Source organism: Zingiber officinale, chromosome 11A (genome assembly GCF_018446385.1).
Source record: "Zingiber officinale cultivar Zhangliang chromosome 11A, Zo_v1.1, whole genome shotgun sequence".
Classification (NCBI taxonomy): Eukaryota; Viridiplantae; Streptophyta; class Magnoliopsida; order Zingiberales; family Zingiberaceae; genus Zingiber; species Zingiber officinale.
Window position 1 is genome coordinate 89,133,432 of NC_056006.1, and position 23,458 is coordinate 89,156,889.

The 23,458-nt window shown below is 41.4% G+C and overlaps 1 protein-coding gene across 2 annotated transcripts; it reads left to right on the forward strand.

The window, feature by feature from the left end:
* The first annotated feature begins 4,271 nt into the window (after positions 1–4,271).
* On the forward strand, positions 4,272–6,033 carry LOC122032893. Of its 2 annotated transcripts, XM_042592205.1 has the most exons (3): positions 4,272–4,397; positions 4,493–4,579; positions 4,877–6,033. In XM_042592205.1, exon 3 carries the CDS (start codon positions 4,963–4,965, stop codon positions 5,845–5,847), a length of 885 nt encoding a protein of 294 aa, XP_042448139.1. In that variant the 5' UTR covers positions 4,272–4,397; positions 4,493–4,579; positions 4,877–4,962; the 3' UTR covers positions 5,848–6,033. The 2 variants fall into 2 exon arrangements, with proteins under 2 accessions (XP_042448139.1, XP_042448140.1); XM_042592206.1 differs by lacking the exon at positions 4,272–4,397 and having other exon boundaries at positions 4,434–4,579; positions 4,779–6,033.
* Positions 6,034–23,458: the final 17,425 nt, after the last annotated feature.

The following is a 23,458-nucleotide window of genomic DNA, read 5'->3' on the forward strand; positions in this document are numbered from 1 at the left end:
GCTAGCGAGAAGGTCAGCATGGGGTGCGATCGAGGGACGAAGACTGCGGATGAGTACGCTGGTGGATGAGAAGGAAGCACGCGGCGATTCCGAGAGACGAGAAGCCGGAGCGGAAGGCTGCTCGAGAAGACCGAAACTTGAGTTCGGGTGAGCCCTATTCCGGATGGTAGAGATCACCCAAGTAAGCAGATCCGGAGCGGAAGACCCAGACCGAGGCGGGACTGAAACGGAGCAGAGGTCCCGGACGAAAAGTCAACTCTGGTTGACTTTCGGGGTTCGAGGCGCCCGGAGCTCACCGGGGCGCCCGGACCCCTCTGGGGCGCTCGGAACCCCTCCGGGTGCTCGAACCAGCATTCTTGACCATAACGCGTCTAATGCGTTCTGAACGTTGGGGGATAAAATTTTATCCCCCCAGGGCGCTCGGAACCCTTCCAGGCGTCCCGATTAAGGCTATAAATATAACCTTGGTCCAGAAGCTCTTTAACGAACTCATTATTTGTAATTCCAACGCTTGTGCGCTTTTAGTTATAATTAAGCTTCTGTTTTCTGCACTTCATTGTTGTATGAGGCTTCTTCGCCTGAAGGAGATTGATAGTGGGCTTTATCTTCCTTGGATTAACAACCACATCAGTTGTAACCAAGTAAACCTTTTGTGCCTCGTCTTTTTAATGCTTTATTTATTTTGCTCTGTTTTATTTATGCAAGTGTTAGTTTAAAGAGTTCGAGGAAGGGTTGTTTTTATTTTTGCAGGATATCTAACAACCCCCTCCTAGCCGGTCCAACGGTCCTACAAGTGGTATCAGAGCCGAGACGCCTCAGAAGGACTAATCGCCGTCTGAAGTAACAAAACGATGGCCGGAGCTAGCGACTACCCACCTGCATTCGAGGGGGAGTTTTTCGTCTGGAAACAAAAAATGGAGGTATACCTAAACTCAGATATTGGTATTCTTTTAATAATGAAATCTAGTTATGAAGCACCAAAGAAAGCAAACGGAGAAAAGATCGACATACGCCTTTGGAACGAGAAGCAACGTGATGAGTCCATGGCAAATGCTCGGGCAGAGTTTCACATTCTAAGCGCAATACCAACTAAAGATTTCGACAGAGTCAGAAAGTACAAAAGCGCGAAAGAACTTTGGGAAAAAATTTTAAAACTCTACGAAGAATCGGTTGAAGCCGTCTCCTCAATGGACATCGAGCCGCCATCAGAAGAATTCGAGACGGAAGAAATTACCGAGACAGACCCAACAGTCGAAGTACATCCCGAGAACACAGAAAGTCCCTCGTCAATAAGCATCGATGGAGAGGAAGAATCTTCGGAAGAAAGCAATTCAACAGGGGGAGAACCAACGGCCAACAAGGTAAGTAAGGTATGACTTCTACCTTCTGAACAATTAGTTAAAACAATTAAAAAATTGCCTAAAAATTTTTCTGAATTAGAAATTATGTTACCAAAAGATTCTTTCGAATCCAAAATTTTTTTCGAATCACAAAATCTATTATCGAACGAGTCTTGCAAATCAGAAATTTTTTCGAAAGACTTTTTGTTACAAAGTATTTTTTCGAAAGAATTATGGAAGTTAGAAATATTGCCGAGACTTTTGTGAATCACAAAGTATTTTTTCGAAAATTTTTTCCGGATCTAAAAATTTTTCCGAATTACAAATTATCTCATTGAAAGAGTTTTTCGAATCGCAAAATGTTTTGACAAAAGATTCTTGCAAGTTACAAAATATTTTGTCGAATGAATATTGCAAATTAGAAAAATTGTCAAACAAATTTTTACCAATTATCTTGTCAATACAATTTCTTACATGTTTAACATTTGTTACTTTAAAGTTGAGAGAAATAGTCTGTCGATTAAAATATCTCGACAAACTATTAGCAGAAATTAACATGATACAATTCTTCGCATGCTCAAATTTTCTTACTTCAAATTTGAAAAATTGTAATAAGTTAAAATGGAAATTTAAAACTCTCTATTAAAAGCATTAGAATAAAATATATAAATAAATAAATGCATAGAAAATTTCTTTTAATGTTATCAATTCTTTTAAATTTTCTTGCATAAATTTTAAGCTTAGAAAGTTTTTAATTATTGATGACGAATACTTAGAATTTTTTTTTTTCAAAAGTTATTTCTTGACTTAGAAATTTTCCTTGACTTAGAAATATTTTCCAGAAAATCATTGAAATAAATTTTTATAATGTTTCTAAGTATCAACCCTTAGATTTTTCTTACAATCCCAATTTTTTATGTGATTAAAGGGGGAGAAGAGAAAGTATAAGTCTAGGGGGAGGTAGAAATTGAAAATTAGAATTTTTGAAATTTAATTTTTTCTATCATATTGCATGTTATTGCAATAGAAATTATTTCATTTATCATATCTATTTTTGACACTAGCTTAACTTGGATTGATCACATCAAAAAGAGGGAGATTGTTGGAACCCCAAGGTTGTTTTGGTGTGATCAACAAGTTAAGTTAGGTTTTGTGTTGTTTTAATCTTGTGTCTAAGTGTGCAGGAGCTTAGGAGCATAGGTACTCGAGCGGAAGACGCAGCTAGCGAGAAGGACGGCACGCGGTGCGTCCGAGGGATGAGGTACTGCGGAAGAGTACCCCGGTGGACAAGAAGGAAGCGTGCGGTGGTTCCGAGGGACGAAAGCCGGAGCGGAAGATTGCTCGGGGAGCAAGAGACGCAGCTAGTGAGAAGGTCGGCACGGGGTGTGACCGAGGGACGAAGACTGCGGATGAGTACGCTGGTGGACGAGAAGGAAGCATGCGACGATTCCGAGGGACGAGAAGCCGGAGCGGAAGGCTGCTCGAGAAGACCGAAACTTGAGTTCGGGTGAGCCCTATTCCGGATGGCAGAGATCACCCAGGTAAGCAGATCCGGAGCGAAAGACCCGGACCGAGGCGGGACTGAAACGGAGCAGAGGTCCCGGACGAAAAGTCAACTCTGGTTGACTTTCGGGGTCCGAGGCGCCCGGAGCTGACCGGGCGCCCAGCTCCGGGTGCCCGGACCCCTCCGGGGCACCCGGAACCCTTCCGGGGCGCCCAGACCAGCATTCTTGACCAGAACGCGTCTAATGTGTTCTGAACGTTGAGGGAAAAAGTTTTATCTCCCAGGGTGCCCGGAACCCTTCCAGGCGCCCCGACCAAGGCTATAAGTATAGCCTTGATTCAGAAGCTCTTTAACGAACTCATTATCTGTAATTCCAACGCTTATGTGCTTTTAGTTGTAGTCGAGCTTCTGTTTTCTGCGCTTCATTGTTGTACGAGGCTTCTCCGCCTGAAGGAGATTGATAGTGAGTTTTATCTTCCTTGGATTAACAAGCACATTGGTTGTAACCAAATAAACTTTTTGTGTTTTATCTTTTTAATGTTTTATTTATTTTGCTCTGCTCTATTTATGTAAGTGTTAGTTTAAAGAGTTCGAGAAAGGATTGTTTTTATTTTTGCAGGATATCTAACAACCCCTCCTAGCCGGTCTAACGGTCCTACAAGTTTACCCAAGTGTTTGTTGGCGCAAGAATGGCAAAGTTGAACCCTTCTCAAAAATAAATTTTATTTCTTTTCACTAGCTTGGTTGGTAAAGAGTTTTAGAAGTTTTTTCAAAGATTTTGTGTTTAAAATTCACTTTCATTCGATTTCGTCATTGTTTTGCCTTGTCACCTTTAGCTTTGTAACGCATCACTTTCAAGAGAAAGGAAATAAATATTATTTTAATTTTTTCTCATTTTCCATTAATTCATCTCATCTATTCTTTGATAAGTTGGGAGAGTTAATACAAACAAAATGAATAAGCAAGGAGATAAACAACTCGCTCGTTTAAAAAACGTCTATTTTATTTTTCCTCAATTCCACGTGTGCCTTCTCTTTAAATCTACCTCCAGTATCCTACTCCATCTGCATTTGTCAATCTAACTACAACAGCTGGTTGCGATCACGAGTGCAGGCCAATCTTATCGCTTCTAGATGTTGGCTTCCAAATTGACGTCCGTGACGAGGTCTTCCTTGAGAGCTGAGCTCAGCTCCAGTTTTCATTTTTCATTTTTTATTGTTTTTTCAAGAGCAGGTGCACTTGTTTTCTCCTTCCTCCACGCGCGTTGATCTCATTTCTGAACAATTTTCCCATCCTCCAATCCATCCGTCACAATCTCATTCTAAGAGATCGGTTCGGTGTTGCATTCCGTGGACGACCAAAACATCCTTAATCGATCGATCCACCTGAATCAAAGAAGTTGAAGCGTGGTGAGAAATCGGCAATGTCGGACAGGACCTCGTCCGCTTAGTACACCACCACTGTACATTTGCGTCCCCTGACCACTATGGAGCTTGGTTGACCAGGTTCCTGCTGCAGAATCTAGAACTTGAATCGATTGCCTGCCTCGGAAGGTAAAGTATTTATTTAGGAGGGAAAAGCAATGGGGCGACTCTCCTTTCAACCTTTTTGACCACGGCAGCTTCCTTCGTTAACATCATCTCTGTAGGTTGCGACTTTGCCTCCGCGCTCCTGCTTCTCTTCTTGGTTTCTGCTTTCTCGGTAAAGGAAACAGGAGCAAGCCCCTCTCCTTCTGGTATGTTCTTTCTTTCTTTCTTTCTTCGCTTTTGTCGTCCCATGTGAAAGATTCTCTCTACTGCTCATGGATTTTGTTACTTTCTGATGAGTACTTGAGTTTAAACTGGATGCTCATAAGAAGATGTTTGATCGAATCAATGTTTTTTTTTTCATTCCCTTTTTTTCTGTATGCTTCCTTTTGGTTTAATGATCTCCAGCTTTTAGACAAAGTTTACTTTTTTGGAAGCTTGGGGTGGTACTATAAGCGAAGGACATGGATTGCTGCTGAGGTTTGTTTGCTTCTTATCTTTGACAGACGCTGTTTCTTGGTGTGCGTCTTGAGGAAGAGTGTGGGAGTAAACTGGAGAGCCAAAGGGACAGTCACGAGGGAAGAGGATCAACATGCTGCGGCAAGTGTCCAGCAGAAACCACAGGGCCAAAGGGGGGTTTAGGGCAAAGAACGCCCTCCAGATATCCACCTTGGTTGCTGTTGGTATCTGGCTGATCTACCAGATGAAGTACTCGCATGACCACAGGAAGGCCTACGAGGACAAGCTCAATATTAATGCGAGGCAGTCTGAGCTGATCACAAGCTTTAGAAGGAAGGACCTTTCCCCTTTCTCAGGGAAAGAAGAGGCCAAGCATGCAGAAATTAAGGAGAAGGCGAGGGAAGCTGATCCTTCTGAGCAAAAGTCACAGATTGCTCGGAAAGTGGATGACCCAGAACATGAAGAGCACTCCCACGAGGCTCGAGAGAAAAGCTTCCGGGGCGACGACGCCTCCAGTGAGGTAGTCCACAATACCCACGAGGCAGAACGCGATGAACGGACTCGCGAAGCGCGAGAACGGAGCTTCAAAGCCGATGATGCTTCCAGTGCTGTGGATCATATTGTTCCGCTCAAGGATTCTGAGCCTGAGATTGGAATGTTTGTTTCAGTGCAAGAGAAAAACACGAGTTTGGTTCAGTTCAACCAGACTCTTCCCGAGAGCAGGGCTGCTGCAAGTGAAACTCTGGATCACATTCACGATGAAACAGGGGTGCTGAAATTTCATGCAAACGAATCAGAAAGTCAAGATGAGTTAGGTTTGAGATCGAGAGAGAATGTTCAGAAGGATTATACTGTAATACCGAAAAATTCAACACAAGCTCAGAGCAACCAGACAACAGTAGTTGATCCAACAATCGTTGCAAGAGATCTACAAAATCTAACCGCTGAGCATCCACTTCAAACTTCTACCGAAGCAGCTAAGTTGGAAGTTCCAACCACAAAGAATGAAGTCAGATGACCAAAATCTCAGGACATCTGCACTATAATCTCCCAAACTCTTTCGATACTGGGAGCAAGAGATGGAAAGTGTTAGGTATGTATTTGATGTAAGTTTTTATTCCAAACCATGGAATTGTGGACTTTTGATTTGTTTGGCAAAGTATCAGTGATATTAAATACAATAATGATCGAGGTCCAAAGTGCTTGTTCTGCTCTTTCACATGCCTCTTAATTTCTGCTTGAGATCTTTTGACTTCCAGATTGATTTATCAGTGCATGATCTGTTAAACAACCAGAGAAAGCTATGAATATTATACTGCATGTCTCCTGATGGTCATCTCTGTTCTAAATTCCAATTCATTAGCACACTTAAAAATTTCAAACCATCCAGACAAAAGCACCTATTGGAACTTGAAATCTGCAGAAGATGCGGGAGTTAAAAAGCATTTTAAGTGTGAATATCAACATTGTCAACGGTTTGGTGGCCTGCAGTAAAGTTGGAAATCACTTCTAGACCTCAAGTGCCTTTGGAGAAAAATATTTTACAACTTTACTTTATAGGTTTAAAATTTGAAAAAAAAAAAAAAACTTAAAATAACCATAAGAAGAAATTAGGTGTCCATTTGGCTTGAATCTAAGATCTGTAGAGTCATCAATGCTTTTAGCTAAATGTATTTGCTGAATATAAAATAAAAATCTTAAAAATAAATAAATAAGAAGAAACTTAAATGTGAAGTCTCTAATATTGCTATGCACTTTTGGTAAAAAAAAAAAATATATTAAATGTATATAGTGGACTTAAAATCTAAAAAAATAAACATATAATGACTCGAGGGATTCAAGAAATGTAATAGTACCCCCTTCACATAAATTCTAGGTCTATCGGGTTGGTAAATACTTTTTGCCAAAAAATAATTAATAGTCATAGATGATTTAAAATATGAAAAATTAAATATGGATATTACTCAAGAAAACTTTAAGAGTATAATAATATTTACTTAACACACTCTTAAAGTCATTGAGGACTTTTAGTCAAAAATACTTAAAGAATATAGATGTTCAAAATATTGAAAAATAAAAAATAGACGGGCCTAACCCTCTGTTAACTTTGAAATATAGAACCAAGAAGAAAAGGAATCCACAGTGAAAGAAAAAACCTAAACTAATCACAGTGATGTGGGAATACGAGAACCCATGTCAAAGATCTAGGTCAACAGTCAGATAGAGGGGAGGTCAAAGTGATCATGGATTCCTTCAACACATCACTTGACTTTTCTAGCTCAATCTCAACTCCTTCATCTTATTCGAGATTTACCTCTTAGGTGGTTTGATGAAACGTTACTCTAAGTAGACGTGGACAATGTAACTATATTGGTAATTCAATTAAAGTTTTACATTGGAAAGATTTAGAAAAGATAATTGGTTTAAAAGGATGTATGATATTTCTATTGACATGTGAGATTTTCTGATTAATTGAGAATCATAATGTACTACTAAGTGTCACTTATTATTGATTCATAATTAAATAGTTAATTATGGATGACCAAGATAAACCAGTAACCTATGGGATCACGAGCACTACCAGTATCTAAAAGATGTAAATCAAGTTTGAGAATTCAATTCTCATATAAGAGATAAAATCTTTGGTTGGACTAAATACAAAATAAATATGAAAAGATATTTGTCGAAATGGAAGTGCAGATGAGCCATGACTATTGTAGAAGATATGGTTTCATAACGATTTAATAATAAATCAAATAGGTTTTGTTTAATTATGAACCAAGATAGTTTAGTTTTGAACCAAACTTATTCTTAATGGTAATGGATCAGTTTGGTTTTGCTTATTTAGTTGACGAGATGACTTGCTTCCTAAGTTATATATGTTGTAAAATAAAGCAATATAAGTAGTATTATATTCGCACAAAAAATAGCATGCAATAGACAGATAAATAAAGGAGTAGGGTTTAGAATATAGTTATCCAGTTGAAGCGTCGGCACGTCGACTGTCCTTAGAGAATTTATTGCCGCCTCACGGTGCAAAGGCTCTCCGGCAAAATTCCCCCAAGATCCGACAACCGCTCGTCTCGTCCGTAGGTGCACTCCAAAACGGACGCTACACTCGGACCCAACCTCAGATCACCGGAAGACCAAGCCTCAGGATAAGAAAGCAGCGAAAAACTCGACGAGAAGAAAGCAGAAAACCGTGCAGAATGAATCGCACAGAGAAGGGAGAAGGAGGAGAAAGCTCGAGGCTTGAGTGAAGAATAGAGGTGCTGCAAGTCCCCTTTTATTCACTCTGAGAAGATACGAAGCACTGCGCGTCCCTTCCTCACGCGCGGAACAAAATCGAAAAACCAAACTCTGGTTTGGTTTTGGTTCAGACCGAACCGGAAACCAAACTGGTTTGGTTCAGACTGAACCAAACCAGCAAAAACAGACCGGGCCGCCCATGAGCGCAAGGCCCACGGGCTGGGGATTTGCACCCCCCCTGCGCGCGTTAATCGCGTACGTGACGCCCGGTTTATGGATTTCCGGCTCGAACCCCCCAAATCCACTCGATTTGGGCTTGGCCCGCATATGCATGTAGGTCCCCTTATCATTGCTAAGCAAGGATGGAAGGGCTTCCTATATAAGCCCTTCCAAGCTTCTCCACGTAGCAATGTGGGACTAAAAACACTACAAAAAAAAATGCTTTGAATTTAAAACAAAATTCAACAATCCCCCACAAATTCAAATCATTTCGGTTAAAAACAAAAAAAAAATGTCCTGAGGCTAGGTTGCAATGAGCTTTTAGTGAAAATACCTTCCGGTTTGAATTTTCACCTAAGTACACCAATCTTATTCACATAGGTTTGAAGTGAACTAGGTCTTGAACTTAAACCTTTTTATATGTGAAGTCAAATGGTAACAACTCATCACAGGCGACGGTTGAATCCTTCTGGGTTGGTGCATTACGGCCATGCCACCGAATCTTGTTTCATAAGTGCTAAGGGGAGTTGCCTAGACCCCCCACACTGCGGCCACACAGTTACACTTACATAGGTGAGTTCTCCAAGGATGTACCGCGAGCATCCTGTCAATAAGACCTTGAACTCATTAAGAGCCTTTAAGCTCATCCTCACTAGCAGTCAAGCATCTATCCAGGGAAGAGACTATGAGATTACATCTCAATCAATTTGATGCTTACGGTTCACCCTTATAACTTGTTTATACCACATTGAACCTACTTCTTGGGATCTCCAATCAGATAGGTTGGGTTGCCGTTATAGATGAAACCAGGATAGACCTCAGTCCCATTCCCTTACTGGATCTCTTGATTTTCTCAGAATCAAGTCCTTTTGTGAGTGGATCAACAATATTGTCTTTTGAACTTACGAAGTCCAATGACTCCACTCCAAGAGACACTAGCTCACGAATAGATTTCAATCTTATTCGTACATGTCTCTTCTATTTCTGGTTATACTTGGAGCTTCTAATCTGAGCTATTGTTGTTTGATTATCACAGTGTACTGAAATAGAAGGTATTGGTTTTACCATCAAGGGAATTTATGAAAGAAGACTCTTAAGCCAATCAGCTTCAGTTACTGTGGTATCTAAAGCACACAATTCTGCCTCAGATGTAGAACGGGATATAATCGTCTGTTTAACAGACCTCCAAGCAACTGCACCGCCTCCAAGTGTAAAGACATAACAAGTAACGCCTTTACACTCAGCAGTGTCTGCTATCTAACTAGCATCACTATATCCCTCCAGGACTGCAGGGAATCTCCCATACCACAAGCCCAAGGATATAGTACCTTTTAGGTATCTGAGTACTCTGTCTAATGCATCCCAATGCGTTATGTCCAGACAGCTGGTAAACCTGCTCAATTTCATTATAACAAAAGAAATATCAGGTCTAGAACAATTAGCTAAATACATTAGACTGCCTATTATTTGTGAGTATCTTAATTGAGACACTGCCACACCACTATTATTCTTGTGGAGAGTTTTTGAAGGGTCATATGGTGTGACAACAGATTTAACTTGGCTATAACCATATTTCTCTAATACTCTCTCAACATAGAGTGACTGAGAAATTGTTATTCCATCAGTTGAACGAGTCAACTTCAGCCCTAAAATCATATCAGCACAACCCATATCCTTCATATCAAACTTACCACTTAAGAGGGCCTTAGTCTCATTAATAATAGAAAGATTAGTTCCAAATAGTAGAATATCATCTACATATAAACATAGGATAATACAATTATCACCTTTCATTTTAGCATACACACATTTATCAGAGTCATTTACTTCAAAACCAAACGATAGCATGACTCTATCAAATTTTTCGTACCACTGCTTTGGGGCTTGCTTCAAACCATAAAGAGATTTGACTAACCTACAGACTTTATTCTCATTTCCAGAGACTACATATCCCTCAGGCTGATCCATATATATCTCTTCTTCTAGATCTCCATTCAGGAATGCTGTTTTGACATCCATTTGATGGACCTCAAGATGATATATGGATGCTAATGTGATTAACACTCGAATTGTAGTAATTCTGGTAATAGGAGAATAAGTGTCAAAATAGTCAATCCCTTCTTTTTGTTTGAATCCCTTAGCAACTAGGCGGGCTTTGAATTTATCTACTGACCCATCAGGTTTTAGTTTTCTCTTAAACACCCAATTACATCCTATAGTGGTACACCTAGGAGGTAAATCTACCAACTCCCAAGTGGCATTAGAGATAATAGAGTTCATTTCACTTTTAATAGCCTCTTTCCAGTGTTTAGCTTCAGGAGAAGCCATAGCATCTCTATATGTCACAGGATCACCTTCTATATTATAGGTGATAAAGTCCTGACCTAAATCCGTAGACACACGTTGCCTCTTGCTCCTTCTTGGTTCTGTATACTCACTAGATTCATCTAGTCTAGAGTGACTTGAGGAAGGTGTACCCACTACCGATAGTGGGACCTCTACGGAAGAAGGCTCATTTCTAGTAGGAATACTAGATTGAGGTGTTCTCGTCTTCATAGGAAATATATCCTCAAAAAATGTAGCATCGCGAAGTTCTACAATAGTATTTGCATCTATTCCAGGAATTTCTGATTTAATAATCAGGAACCTATATGCAATACTATTTTGAGCATAACCCAAGAAGATACCATCTACGGTCTTTGGACCAAGTTTTTTCCTTCTGTGTTCAGGTACTAGTACCTTTGCAAGGCACCCCCAGACTTTAAGATATTTCAAACTTGTCCTTCAGCCTTTCCAAAGCTCATATGGTGTTTTATCCCTTGACTTCATTGGAACTCTATTTAGCACATGACATGCAATGTATAGAGCCTCCCTCCACATAAAGTTGGGTAACCCATAACTGCCTAACATGGAATTAATCATATCTTCAAGGGTTCGATTTTTTCGTTCTGCTATACCGTTGGATTGAGGACTATATGGAGCAGTTACCTCATGGATTATACCTGTATCTTGACAAAATTTTTGAAACAGGTTCGAGGTAAATTCTCCACCCCTATCAGACCTTAACCTCTTAATAGTTTTATCGGTTTGATTCTCAACTTCAGATTTAAAAATCATAAATTTATCTAAAGCTTCATCTTTTTCACGGTATTAAAATTGACATGTCCTAATCTGTCATGTCATATATCATAAGACTCAATGTTATATGAACAACCAATATTAGTAGATTTATTTAAGGTAGCATTTTCTACATTGAGTTTGAATAAACCTTCATTAAGGTAACCTTTTCCAATAAAGGTTCCTAAATATAATATTACAACTTTATTACATTTAAAGTTCAACTCATAACCAGCACGGACTAACTTTGATCCGCTAATCAAATTCCGACGGACCGCTGGAACATGATGCACCTCATGCAGTGATAGGACTTTTCCAGAGGTGAACCTCAGGTCAACTTGTCCTATCCCAAACACCCTGGCTGCAGAATGGTTCCCCATGGTCACGGAAGTGCCTTCAATTACCTGATAAGTAAGGAAGGTAGAGTGATCAGCACAACAGTGTACATTAGCACCTGTATCAACTAACCATTCATTGGGTTGATAGATCAAGTTTAGTTCGGGTTTGAAGGTAACAAACCTATCGCTGGTGTCGTTACTAGCAGTCACAACATTTACTTTTGCCTTGGTGTTGGACGTATTGCTTTGGTTTTTCTCCTTGTCCTTTCGCTTAGGGCAGAATTTGGCATAATGTCCAACATATCCACATGCCCAGCAAGGCTTAGGTTTGGTTCCAGTTTTCTTTTGAACCTTTGGGTTGGGTTTCATCTTGTTCTTCATTTTCTGATTTTTGAATTTCTTCTTGTCAGATGAGACTACTACATTCGCTTTTGGAATAAAATCCATAGGCATTCTTGTATCATCATTTTTATGTTGCTTTCGATGTTCTTCTTCGATATTTAAGGCAATCATCAAATCTTCTAGAGAGATTTTACCTCTCCGATGTTTAAGAGTCAAGCCAAAATCTTCCCAACTCGGAGGTAATTTTTCGATGATAGACAAGACCTGAAATTTTTCAGGTAATGGCATATCTCCTTCAGCAAGACCATGAATTTGAACTTGGAATTCATGTGTATGCTCAACCACAGATTTGCCTTCAACCATTTTGAAGTTCAGGAATTTTGCCACAGTATACTTTTCTAAACCAGAATCATCGGAGTTATATTTTTTATCCAAAGATTTCCACAGTTCTTTAGCTGAAGAGGTTGAGCAGTACACATCAAATAGTGTGTCTGAGAGGGCAGACAGGATTCTCCCATGGCAGAGATAATCCCTTTACTTAAACCTCTCTAAGGCAGCACTACGGGCAGGTTCCTCTTCATTAGGTGAAGGAGGGTCTGTTTCTATAACGGAGAATAGCCCTAGTGTAGTAAGCCAAAATTTCATCCGTTGTTGCCAACGTCTGAAGTTTTGCCCGTAAAATTTCTCGGGTCTAGCACTAGCCTCATCAGATCCTATTACCCTATCATTCATCATGTCTATTGATGTAGGCAATAAATTCTCTAAGAATGTTGTAAAATAAAGCAATATAAGCAGTATTATATTCGCACAAAAAATAGCATGCAATAGACAGATAAATAAAGGAGTAGGGTTTAGAATATAGTTATCCGGTTGAAGCGTCGGCACGCCGACTATCCTTAGAGAATTTATTGCCGCCTCACGGTGCAAAGGCTCTCTGGCAAAATTCTCCCAAGATCCGACAACCGTTCGTCTCGTCCGTAGATGCACTCCAAAACGGACGCTACACTCGGACCCAACCTCAGATCGCCGGAAGACCAAGCCTCAGGACAAGAAAGCAGCGAAAAACTCGACGAGAAGAAAGCACAAAATCGTGTAGAATGAATCGCATAGAGAAGGGAGAAGGAGGAGAAAGCTCAAGGCTTGAGTGAAGAATAGAGGTGCTGCAAGTCCCCTTTTATTCACTCTGAGAAGATACGAAGCACTATCGTCCCTTCCTCACACGCGGAACAAAATCGAAAAACCAAACTCTGGTTTGGTTTTGGTTCAGACCGAACCGGAAACCAAACTGGTTTGGTTTAGACTGAACCAAACCAGCAAAAATAAACCGGGCCGCCCGTGAGCGCAAGGCCCACGGGCTGGGGATTTGCACCCCCCTGTGCGCGCGTTAATCGCGTACGTGACGCCCGATTTATGGATTTCTGGCTCGAATCCCCCAAATCCACTCGATTTGGGCTTGGCCCGCGCATGCGTGTAGGTCCCCTTATCATTGCTAAGCAAGGATGGAAGGGCTTCCTATATAAGCTCTTCCAAGCTTCTCCACTTAGCAATGTGGGACTAAAAACACTACAAAAAAAAATGCTTTGAATTTAAAACAAAATTCAACAATATAAAGGTCTATAAATACTCTTCTATGAGGAGAAACATATTGACATAAGTTCATTAGTTTAGGTTTCTAAAAAACTCTAGTCACCCTCTCTCTACTCTCCCACTCCTTGTCGACGGCCACCAAGAAGCCAAGGGTGATTTTTCTTCTAAAGCTTCTCCGTTTCTTGTTCTCCTCTTGGATCGCATCGCTTCCACGCTTAGCTACTACTAATCAGAGGTGAACCTTGTTGCTCACTGGAGTTGTCTTAAAGATCTCGATGTAGATATGAATAGAAATGAGATTCGTGAACGTCGCTAAAGTTGATGTCCTTTCCCTTCGCATCATCTGTAAGGTACATCTAGAATAATTTTATTTTTCTTTTATTTCATAAAATTTTATTTTGTGTTGATGTCTACAAGTGTTGTACCTTACATTCATAGGTATGTGTTGTAATAAATTAGAAATTTATTATATTTTTATTTTTTCTACAACGCACATTTCGTAAAATTGTCTAAAGTACACATCTACATCGGACTCCTAACTCCAACAGTGGTATTAAAGTCTGACCGTGTTTCGACATAACGTAACAAATATTTTATGAGTCATAGTTGGTCATAATTTATTTTCTAAATTTTTTTAATTTTTATTACGAATTTCTATTTTAGAAAGTTTCTTAATTTATTAGGAAATTCTATTTTTGGAAATTTTCTTTAAAAATTTGAAAAATTTTAGTTTTAGAAATATTCTTAAACAATAAATTTAGTCATAATAAATTTTCTGAATTTTTTTTATTACAAATTTTTATTTATGGGAAAGTTTTCCAATTTATTAGGAAATTTTATTTTTAGATATTTTCCTAAAAATTATAAAATTTCAGTTTTAAAAATATTCTATAAAATAAATTTAGTCATAATTTATTTTCTGTACCTTTTTTTAATTTTTATTATAAATTTTTATTTTTGAAAAGTTTCATAATTTGTTAGAAAATTTTATTTTTAGAAAGTTTGTTAAAATTTTAAAAATTCCATTTCGGGAAATATTCTGTAAAATAAATTTAGAAAAATTAAAATTAGAAAGATTCTAAATTTATTAAGAAAAAAATCTAATTTTGAAAAGTTTCATAAGTATTTGTAAATTTCTAATTTAAAAAAAAAAAATTTGAAACTTTCTGGATAAATTATATATTTCCTAATTTGTAAGGAAATTTAAATTTAGAAAATTGTTTCATAATTAATTAGATTTTCTTAATAAAGAATTACTTCTTAAATAAAATATATAATTTGTTGGTGCAATATCCCTATGTCAAGGTTGACCTGGTTGACTAAACTTGAATTGGCTCAAGCTTGAGTCTTGATGTTTGGGTTTCGATGTTTGACAATACATTGAGACAATAAATGAAGATTGCAGGTGCAATTGTTTATGTGGGAAGATTGTTGGTACAATTTCCTTTTGGTTAAGGTTGACCAGTTTAGATGTGAAGGAGAGTCAAGTAGGTCAAGATTGACTGGATACTTGACTGGAAAGTCCTAGTGAGTGAAGCTAGGCAGAAGGAAAGTCCTGGTGAGTGAAGTCAGGCAGATGAGAAGTCCTAGTGAGTGAAGCTAAGCAAAAGGAAAGTCCTGGTGAGTGAAGTCAGGCAGATGGAAAGTCCTAGTGAGTGAAGCTAGGCAGAAGGAAAGTCCTGGTGAGTGAAGCCAGACAGAAGGAAAGTCCTAATGAGTGAAATTAGGTAGAAGGAAAGTCCTGGTGAGTGAAGCCAGACAGATAGAAAGTCCTAGTGAGTGAAGCTAGGCAGAAGGAAAGTCCTGGTGAGTGAAACCAGGTAGATGGAAAGTCCTGTTGGTGCAACATTAGGTCAAGGTTGACCTGGTTGACCTGACTCGAGTTGTATTTTGATGTTTGACGAGAACAGAAGAGTTGTACTTTGATGGGAGATTGTTGGTGCAACATTAGGTCAAGGTTGACCTGGTTGACCTGACTCAAGTTGTATCTTGATGTTTGACAAGAACAGAAACTTGGGAGGTTGTGGGTGCAACCCTTGGTCAAGGTTGACCTGGTTGACCCGACTTGAGTTGATCTATTTCGAGAAGTCAAAGCAGGGAGCTTGGCACGGGAAAAGTCCAAGTATGGAGACTTGGCACGGAAAAGTCCAAGCAGGGAGCTTGGCACGAGAAAAGTCCAAGTATGGAGACTTGGCACGGAAAGGTCCAAGCAGGGAGCTTGGCATGGGAAAAGTCCAAGCAGGGACTTGGCACGGAGAAGTCCAAGTATGGAAGCTTGGCATGTGGAAGTCAGAGAGGGCTCGACAACTCGTTCTCCGGACTAGGTCAGAGAGGGCTCGGTAGCTCGTTCTCTGGACTGGATGTGGAAGTCGGAGAGGGCTCGGTAGCTCGTTCTCCGGACTAGGTCAGAGAGGGCTTGGTAGCTCGTTCTCTGGACCGGACGAAGTCGGAGAGGGCTCGGTAGCTCGTTCTCCGGACTAGGTCAGAGAGGGCTCGGTAGCTCGTTCTCTAGACCAGGAAGGCAGATAGAAAATCCTAGTGAGTGAAGCTAGGTGAAAGTGAAAGTCCTGGTGAGTGAAGCCAGGCAGTTGGAGAAAGACCTGGTGAGTGAAGCCAGGCAGGGGAAAGACCTAGTGAGTGAAGCTAGGCAGTTTGGAAGTCCTGGTGAGTAAAACCGGGCAGATGGAAAACCCTGGTGAGTGAAGCCAGGTAAAAGTCCTAGTGAGTGAAGCTAGGTGAAAGTCCTGGTGAGTGAAGCCGGGTAAGGGAAAAATCCAGATGGATCAAGGATGATCGGACATCTGGTGTTGGAAAGACCAAGTGGATCAAAGGGATTGACCGGACACTTGGTAGGGAGTCTTAGCAGGTCAAGGGAGTGACCAGATGCTAAGCATGAGATACCAATAGGTCAAGGTTGACCGGATATTGGTTTGGAAGGCTTGGGACTTGGTTTGGGCAAAAACCAAGCTCTGGATCGATCAGTGGATCGATCCAGTGATACACTGGGTATCTGGATCGGTCTGGTGACCGATCAGTAACCAAACAGTAGCCTACTGAGTGTTATCTGATCGGTCTGCAGACCGATCAGGAAACAACGATCAGAAGGCAAGAAGCTCGGGAGAAAAGGAAGGGGATCGGTCCCTGGACCGATCAGAGAAAGATCTGATCAGTCCCCAGGACCGATCAGGATGAAGCTGGATCGATCAGGAGCATGCCTGATCGGTCCAGACCTTAAGGTCCAGGCTTAGCCTGATCAATCTGTAGACCGATCAGGGCTTAGCCTGATCGATCCCCATGACCGATCAGGAGCTCTGTGGACCGATCAGGATGGAGCCTGATCGGTCCAGAACTATCCGTTGTGAGTGACAATGGCTATCTCCGTCTTCTTCGATGTCCTCTTTGCAGTGCAGGTTATAAAAGGAGATCGAGGGCTTCGAAGCTACTGCTGCTTCTTCTTTTTCTTCTGGTTCGAAGTTACTGCTTCTTCTTCTTCACTACTGTGATCTGAGCTTTGCTGAGCTCGCTTCTGCTTGAAGCTTCGTGTGAGCTTCCCCGGCTGGTCAGCTACTGCTGTTCTTCCGTGAAGTTGCTGCTTCGTCAACGGAAACCAGTCGAAGGCAAGCAAGGTGTTTTACATTCATATTGTTTGTATTTCTTGCTGTATTTCTATCTTGTTGTTGCAAGTTATTGTGGCGAGGTTTCTCCACCCAGAAGGAGTTGTTATTAGCCGGTTTTCCGGGGTCTCATCCACCGACGGATTGATAGGCTTCGTCCACCTTACGGACACGCCGAGGAGTAGGAGTTTATCTCCGAACCTCGTTACATCATCGTGTTAGGTTTGATTTTCTTCTCCTTCCTAGTTTCGTTTCTTGTTTTTATTTCCGCTGTGCTAACCCTAGTTTGTAGAAAGAAACGAGAATTTGGGTCGGCTATTCACACCCCCCCCTCTCTAGCCGCGACCATCGATCCTATCAAGTGGTATCAGAGCGAGGTCGCTCTTCGTTGGATCAACACCTGGGGGAGCACAAGCTAGAGATGGATCAACTCGGAGAAGACATCACCATTCCACCCTTCTACGACCGCGACGACTTCGCGTATTGGAAGGTAAGAATGAGGTATTTTCTTATGACTAACTTTGAAAATTGGACTTGTGTTCAATTAGGTTTTAAGCCTCCGATGGATAAGGAAGGAAAACCGTTAGAGAAGAAGAAGTGGACGAAGGAGCAAATCCACCAATCCACGATTAATGATGAGGTAATGAAAATATTTGAATTCTCATTACCTAATGACATTCTATGTAAGATAGGTGGTTATAACAATGCCAAGGAGTTGTGGAACAACTTGGCCAAGTTCCATGAGGAGAGCTCCACTTCAAGCCATGAAGAGGAGTCAAGTGAGCTAAGTAGCTCACACCATGGAGGAGAGAAATTAGAAGTTGAGGGTTACTCAACATCTAAGGAAGAAGAGGAGGAGAGCACTTCTTCAAGATTGGAGCAAGAAGAAGAATCATCTACCTCCGGAAGGGATGAAGGAGAGAGTCTACATTCATCCTCAACCCTAGGTAACTCAAGCACTTTAATTTCAAGCAAATTACACATAATGTGTTTTGAGTGTAGGGAGCTTGGGCACTACAAGAGTAAGTGTCCAAAGAGGGTTAGGAAGACTCCACCGGCGCCAAAGGTCAAGGAAGCCGGAGTCCCGATACGCAAGGGCAAGGAGCACATGGTGTGCTTTCAATGCAAGCGAAGGGGACACTATAGGAGCCAATGTCCGAGGGGGAGGCAATCTCACAAGGACAAGAGACCGAGCACATCGATAGGGGGAGCTAAGGCAAACCCTAAGGTAACATTTAAGGCTCATTCTTGCAATCATAATAAGAAACATGCTAGTAGTTTTGTTGCTATTGTCAATAATGATAAACATGTTAATTATAGGAATCAATATATGTGCTTAGGTGCTAAACATGTTAGCTTGAATAAGGACAACTCTAGAAATGTCAACCCTAGGATTAACTCATCTAAGGTTAAGGGAAACCTAGATAGGAATCCCAAAACAACTAGACACATGCCTAGGAATACCTCAAAGAAAAATGAAAAATTAAAAATTGAGGTATTAGAGAAGGAGAATCAAGTCTTGAGGTCAAGACTTGATACTTTGGAAAAGGCTCTTAAGAACTTGGAGAAGTCATCTCTAGGGTTTAAGGGTCAAAAACCAATGTCCAAGGACAAGAAAGGTTTGGGTCACAAACCTAAGTCTCAAGTGGTCAAGCTCACTTATCACAATGTTCCATTAGATTATGGAACAAAATCTAGGGCAAGGAAGACCATCACCAAGGTCACAAGGGGAGTCAACCCTAGAGTTGATCTTGATGAGTCCCAAATGACCAAGGCTTCAAAGCCTAGGAGGGTTATTAGAAGGGTTGCTAGGGAAGTCATCCCTAGTGAATACTTAGTGAACCCAATGAGCTCAAATAGGTATTGGGTTCCTAGGAGCGTGATTTCATCACGCTAGATTAGTTAGGGTGTGCCAACCTTACTTGAATAGGTAGTTAACCTAATCATGGCAAAAGGTGACAACTTTAGGATTTTTCAAGGTGTAATCAAGCCTTGAAAATGAAATGAAAAGTTATTCCTAAGGTGATTAGGATGTGCCAATCATATTTGAGGAGTTGTCTAGAGTCAATCTAATTGGCACATAGTGATCTAAAAATCTTTGGTATAAGATGCTAGGTCTATTACACTTAGGAATATAAAACCTATGGCAAAGTGATCAAAATTATCAAAAATGACAACTAAGGCTAGAATTAGGTATTTTCTATACCTTTATGTGCTATTTGCCATATATTGTTTGCCATATGCCATGTCATGACATCATATTTATTTTATGATCATTTAATATGTCATGATAATGCTTAGGTTAGTTAAATGTCATGCTTTATTTAAGTTTCATACTTTATGCCATGACATCATGACATTGGCACATGTTTCCATTTATGATACAATTATATGCCATGTCATCATCTTGTGCATTAATGATCAATGAAATTGATTTAAGGACTAAAACACAATTTGATATGGAGATCAAATTGTTATTTAGAAAAATGCATGAAAACTTAGATTAAGCTAACCTAAACCCATATCTCACATCAAAATTGACTTGGATGTGTTTGATACACCTTAGATGTGTGTGAGATATTAGGATTGTGAGTTAGGATCAAGGTGCATAGTTCTTGTACCTAGATGAGCCTAATTCTAATTGGGGATCATAGGGAAAGCTTGTGTACAAGTCATGTACATTTAGCCCTAAGATTGTGGTCCCAAATTAAAGGGTTTAAAATCATTTTAAATTGATTTGAAAAATCTTGATGAAGCTTTTCTAGTGATAGCATTCATCATTGAACAAGGTGATACAAAGATGAGTTAACTTTGAGCTATTTCAAAGACTTTTGAACTTTGTATCAAGATTTGAAAATGGAAGTTATTTCATAGAAAATTATTTTTCCATGATAGTATATGTTATGAGGAATGTATCCTCAAAGTTTTATAATTTCTGGAATTTTCTGGAATTTTGTAGGGGTTTCTGAATTTCGGAAGGAAATTCAGAAACTGATATCAGAGGTTGTGGACCGATTAGAAGGGAGTCTGATCAGTCCAGGCAGTTATGGATCGGTCACTGTGACCGATCCAGGGAAGACCTGATCGGTCTGGTGACCGATCAGGGTGTGCCAGTTTCGACTGTGCTGTCTGAAATTTCTGAAATTTCAGCAATGAAGTTGGTGTTTTGGATTTCTAAACGGTTGAAACTCTCCAAGACATTGTTGGTGCAATGGTCAAGGGGGAGTTGACCTTTAGGGGAAATTTTACCTATTAGTCAAGGGGAGTTGACTTTTAGGGGGAGTTTTTACTCCTAAGGACTTGAGTGATATGGGATTATCACTAAGTTAATTGTTGACCTTAGTATCAAGGGGGAAATTAAGGGTTTCAATGAAAGGTATGGGACTTTCATTAGGAAGAAACTCTTGACCTTGATTCACTCTTTTTTATGTGTGTCAAAAAGGGGGAGAGTGTAGGTTTGGGGAGAATGTTCAAGGAAGAACATTAGAAAACCTAAGTTGGGTTATGGTTTTGTCAAACATCAAAAAGGGGGAGATTGTTGGTGCAACCTTAGGTCAAAGTTGACCTGGTTGACCTGACTCGAGTTGTATTTTGATGTTTGACGAGAACAGAAGAGTTGTACTTTGATGGGAGATTGTTGGTGCAACATTAGGTCAAGGTTGACCTGGTTGACCTGACTCAAGTTGTATCTTGATGTTTGACAAGAACAGAAACTTGGGAGGTTGTGGGTGCAACCCTTGGTCAAGGTTGACCTGGTTGACCCGACTTGAGTTGATATATTTCGAGAAGTCCAAGCAGGGAGCTTGGCACGGGAAAAGTCCAAGTATGGAGACTTGGCACGGAAAAGTCCAAGCAGGGAGCTTGGCACGGGAAAAGTCCAAGTATGGAGACTTGGCACGGAAAAGTCCAAGCAGGGAGCTTGGCACGGGAAAAGTCCAAGTATGGAGACTTGGCACGGAAAGGTCCAAGCAGGGAGCTTGGCATGGGAAAAGTCCAAGCAGGGACTTGGCACGGAGAAGTCCAAGTATGGAAGCTTGGCATGTGGAAGTCGGAGAGGGCTCGGCAGCTCGTTCTCCGGACTAGGTCAGAGAGGGCTCGGTAGCTCGTTCTCTGGACCGGATGTGGAAGTCGGAGAGGGCTCGGTAGCTCGTTCTCCGGACTAGGTCAGAGAGGGTTTGGTAGCTCGTTCTCTGGACCGGACGAAGTCGGAGAGGGCTCGGTAGCTCGTTCTCCGGACTAGGTCAGAGAGGGCTCGGTAGCTCGTTCTCTAGACCAGGAAGGCAGATAGAAAATCCTAGTGGTGAAGCTAGGTAAAGTGAAGTCCTGGTGAGTGAAGCCGGGCGGTTGGAAAAGACTGGGTGAGGCAGGGGGGAAAGACCTAGTGAGTGAAGCTGGCAGTTTGGAAGTTCCGGTGAGTAAAGCCGGATGGAAACCCCTGAGTGAATGGAAAAGTCCTAGTGAGTGAAGCTAGGTGAAAGTCCCGTGAGTGAAGCCGGGTAGGGAAAAATCCGGATGGATCAAGGATGATCGGACATCGGTGTTGGAAAGACCAAGTGGATCAAAGGGATTCGGACACTTGGTAGGGAGTCTTAGCAGTCAAGGAGTGACCGGATGCTAAGCATGAGATACCAATAGGTCAAGGTTGACGGATATTGGTTTGGAAGGCTTGGGACTTGGTTTGGGCAAAACCAAGCTCGGATCGATCGGTGGATCGATCGGTGATCTTGAGTATCTGGATCGATGCGGTGACCGATTAGTAACAAACGGTAGCCTCTTGAGTGTTATCGATCGGTGCGGACCGTCGAAACAACGATCGAAGGCAAGAAGCTCGGGAGAAAGGGAGGATCGGTCCACTGGACCGATCGAGAAAGATCGATCGGTCCCGGGACCGATCGGGATGGCTGGATCGATCGGGAGCATGCACGATCGGTCGGACAAGGTCCAGCTTAGCTGATCGGTGCATAGACCAATCGGGCTTAGCGATCGATCCCATGACCGTCGGGAGCTCGTGGACCGATCGGGATGGAGCGGATCGGTCCGAACTATCCGTTGTGGTGACAACGGCTATCTCCGTCTTCTTGATGTCCTCTTTGCGGTGCGGGTTATAAAAGGAGATCGAGGGCTTCGAGCTATTCTTCTTCTTCTTCTTCCGGTTCGGATTCTGCTTCTTCTTCTTCACTGCTGTGATCTGAGCTTCACTGCTTGAAGCTTAGTGTGAGCTTCCCTGGTCAGCTGCTGCTGTTCTTCCGTGAAGTTGCTGCTTCGTCAACGGAAACCAGTCGAAGGCAAGCAAGGTGTTTTACATTCATATTGTTTGTATTTCTTGCTGTATTTCTATCTTGTTGTTGCAAGTTATTGTGGCGAGGTTTCTCCACCCAGAAGGAGTTGTTATTAGCCGGTTTTCCGGGGTCTCATCCACCGACGGATTGATAGGCTTCATCCACCTTACGGACACGCCGAGGAGTAGGAGTTTATCTCCGAACCTCGTTACATCATCGTGTTAGGTTTGATTTTCTTCTCCTTCCTAGTTTCGTTTCTTGTTTTTATTTCTGATGCGCTTACCCTAGTTTGTAGAAAGAGAATTTGGGTCGGCTATTCACACCCCCCCTCTCTAGCCGCGACCATCGATCCTATCAAGTCCTAGTGAGTGAAGTTAGGCAGAAGAAAAGTTCTAGTGAGTGAAGCCAGACAGATGGAAAGTCCTAGTGAGTGAAGTTAGGCAGAAGGAAAGTCCTGGTGAGTGAAGCCAGGCAGAAGGAAAGTCCTAGTGAGTGAAGCTAGGCAAAAGGAAAGTCCTGGTGAGTGGAGCCAGGCAGATGAGAAGTCCTAGTGAGTGAAGCCAGGCAGAAGGGAAGTCCTAGTGAGTGAAGCTAGGCAGAAGGGAAGTCCTAGTGAGTGAAGCTAGGCGGAAGGGAAGTCCTGCTGAGTGATGTCAGGCGCAGGAAATCCAGGTGGATCAAGGTTGATCGGACACTTGGTGGAGATAAGTCCAAGTGAGTCAAAGGGTTTGACCGGACACTTGGCATGAGGAGAAAAGTCCAAGTGGGTCAAAGGGATTGACCGGACACTTAGTGAGGGAGTCCTAGCAGGTCGAGGGTGACCAGATGCTAGGCATGATGTACCAACATGCCATGGTTGACCGGATGTTGGTTTAGGGGGCTTT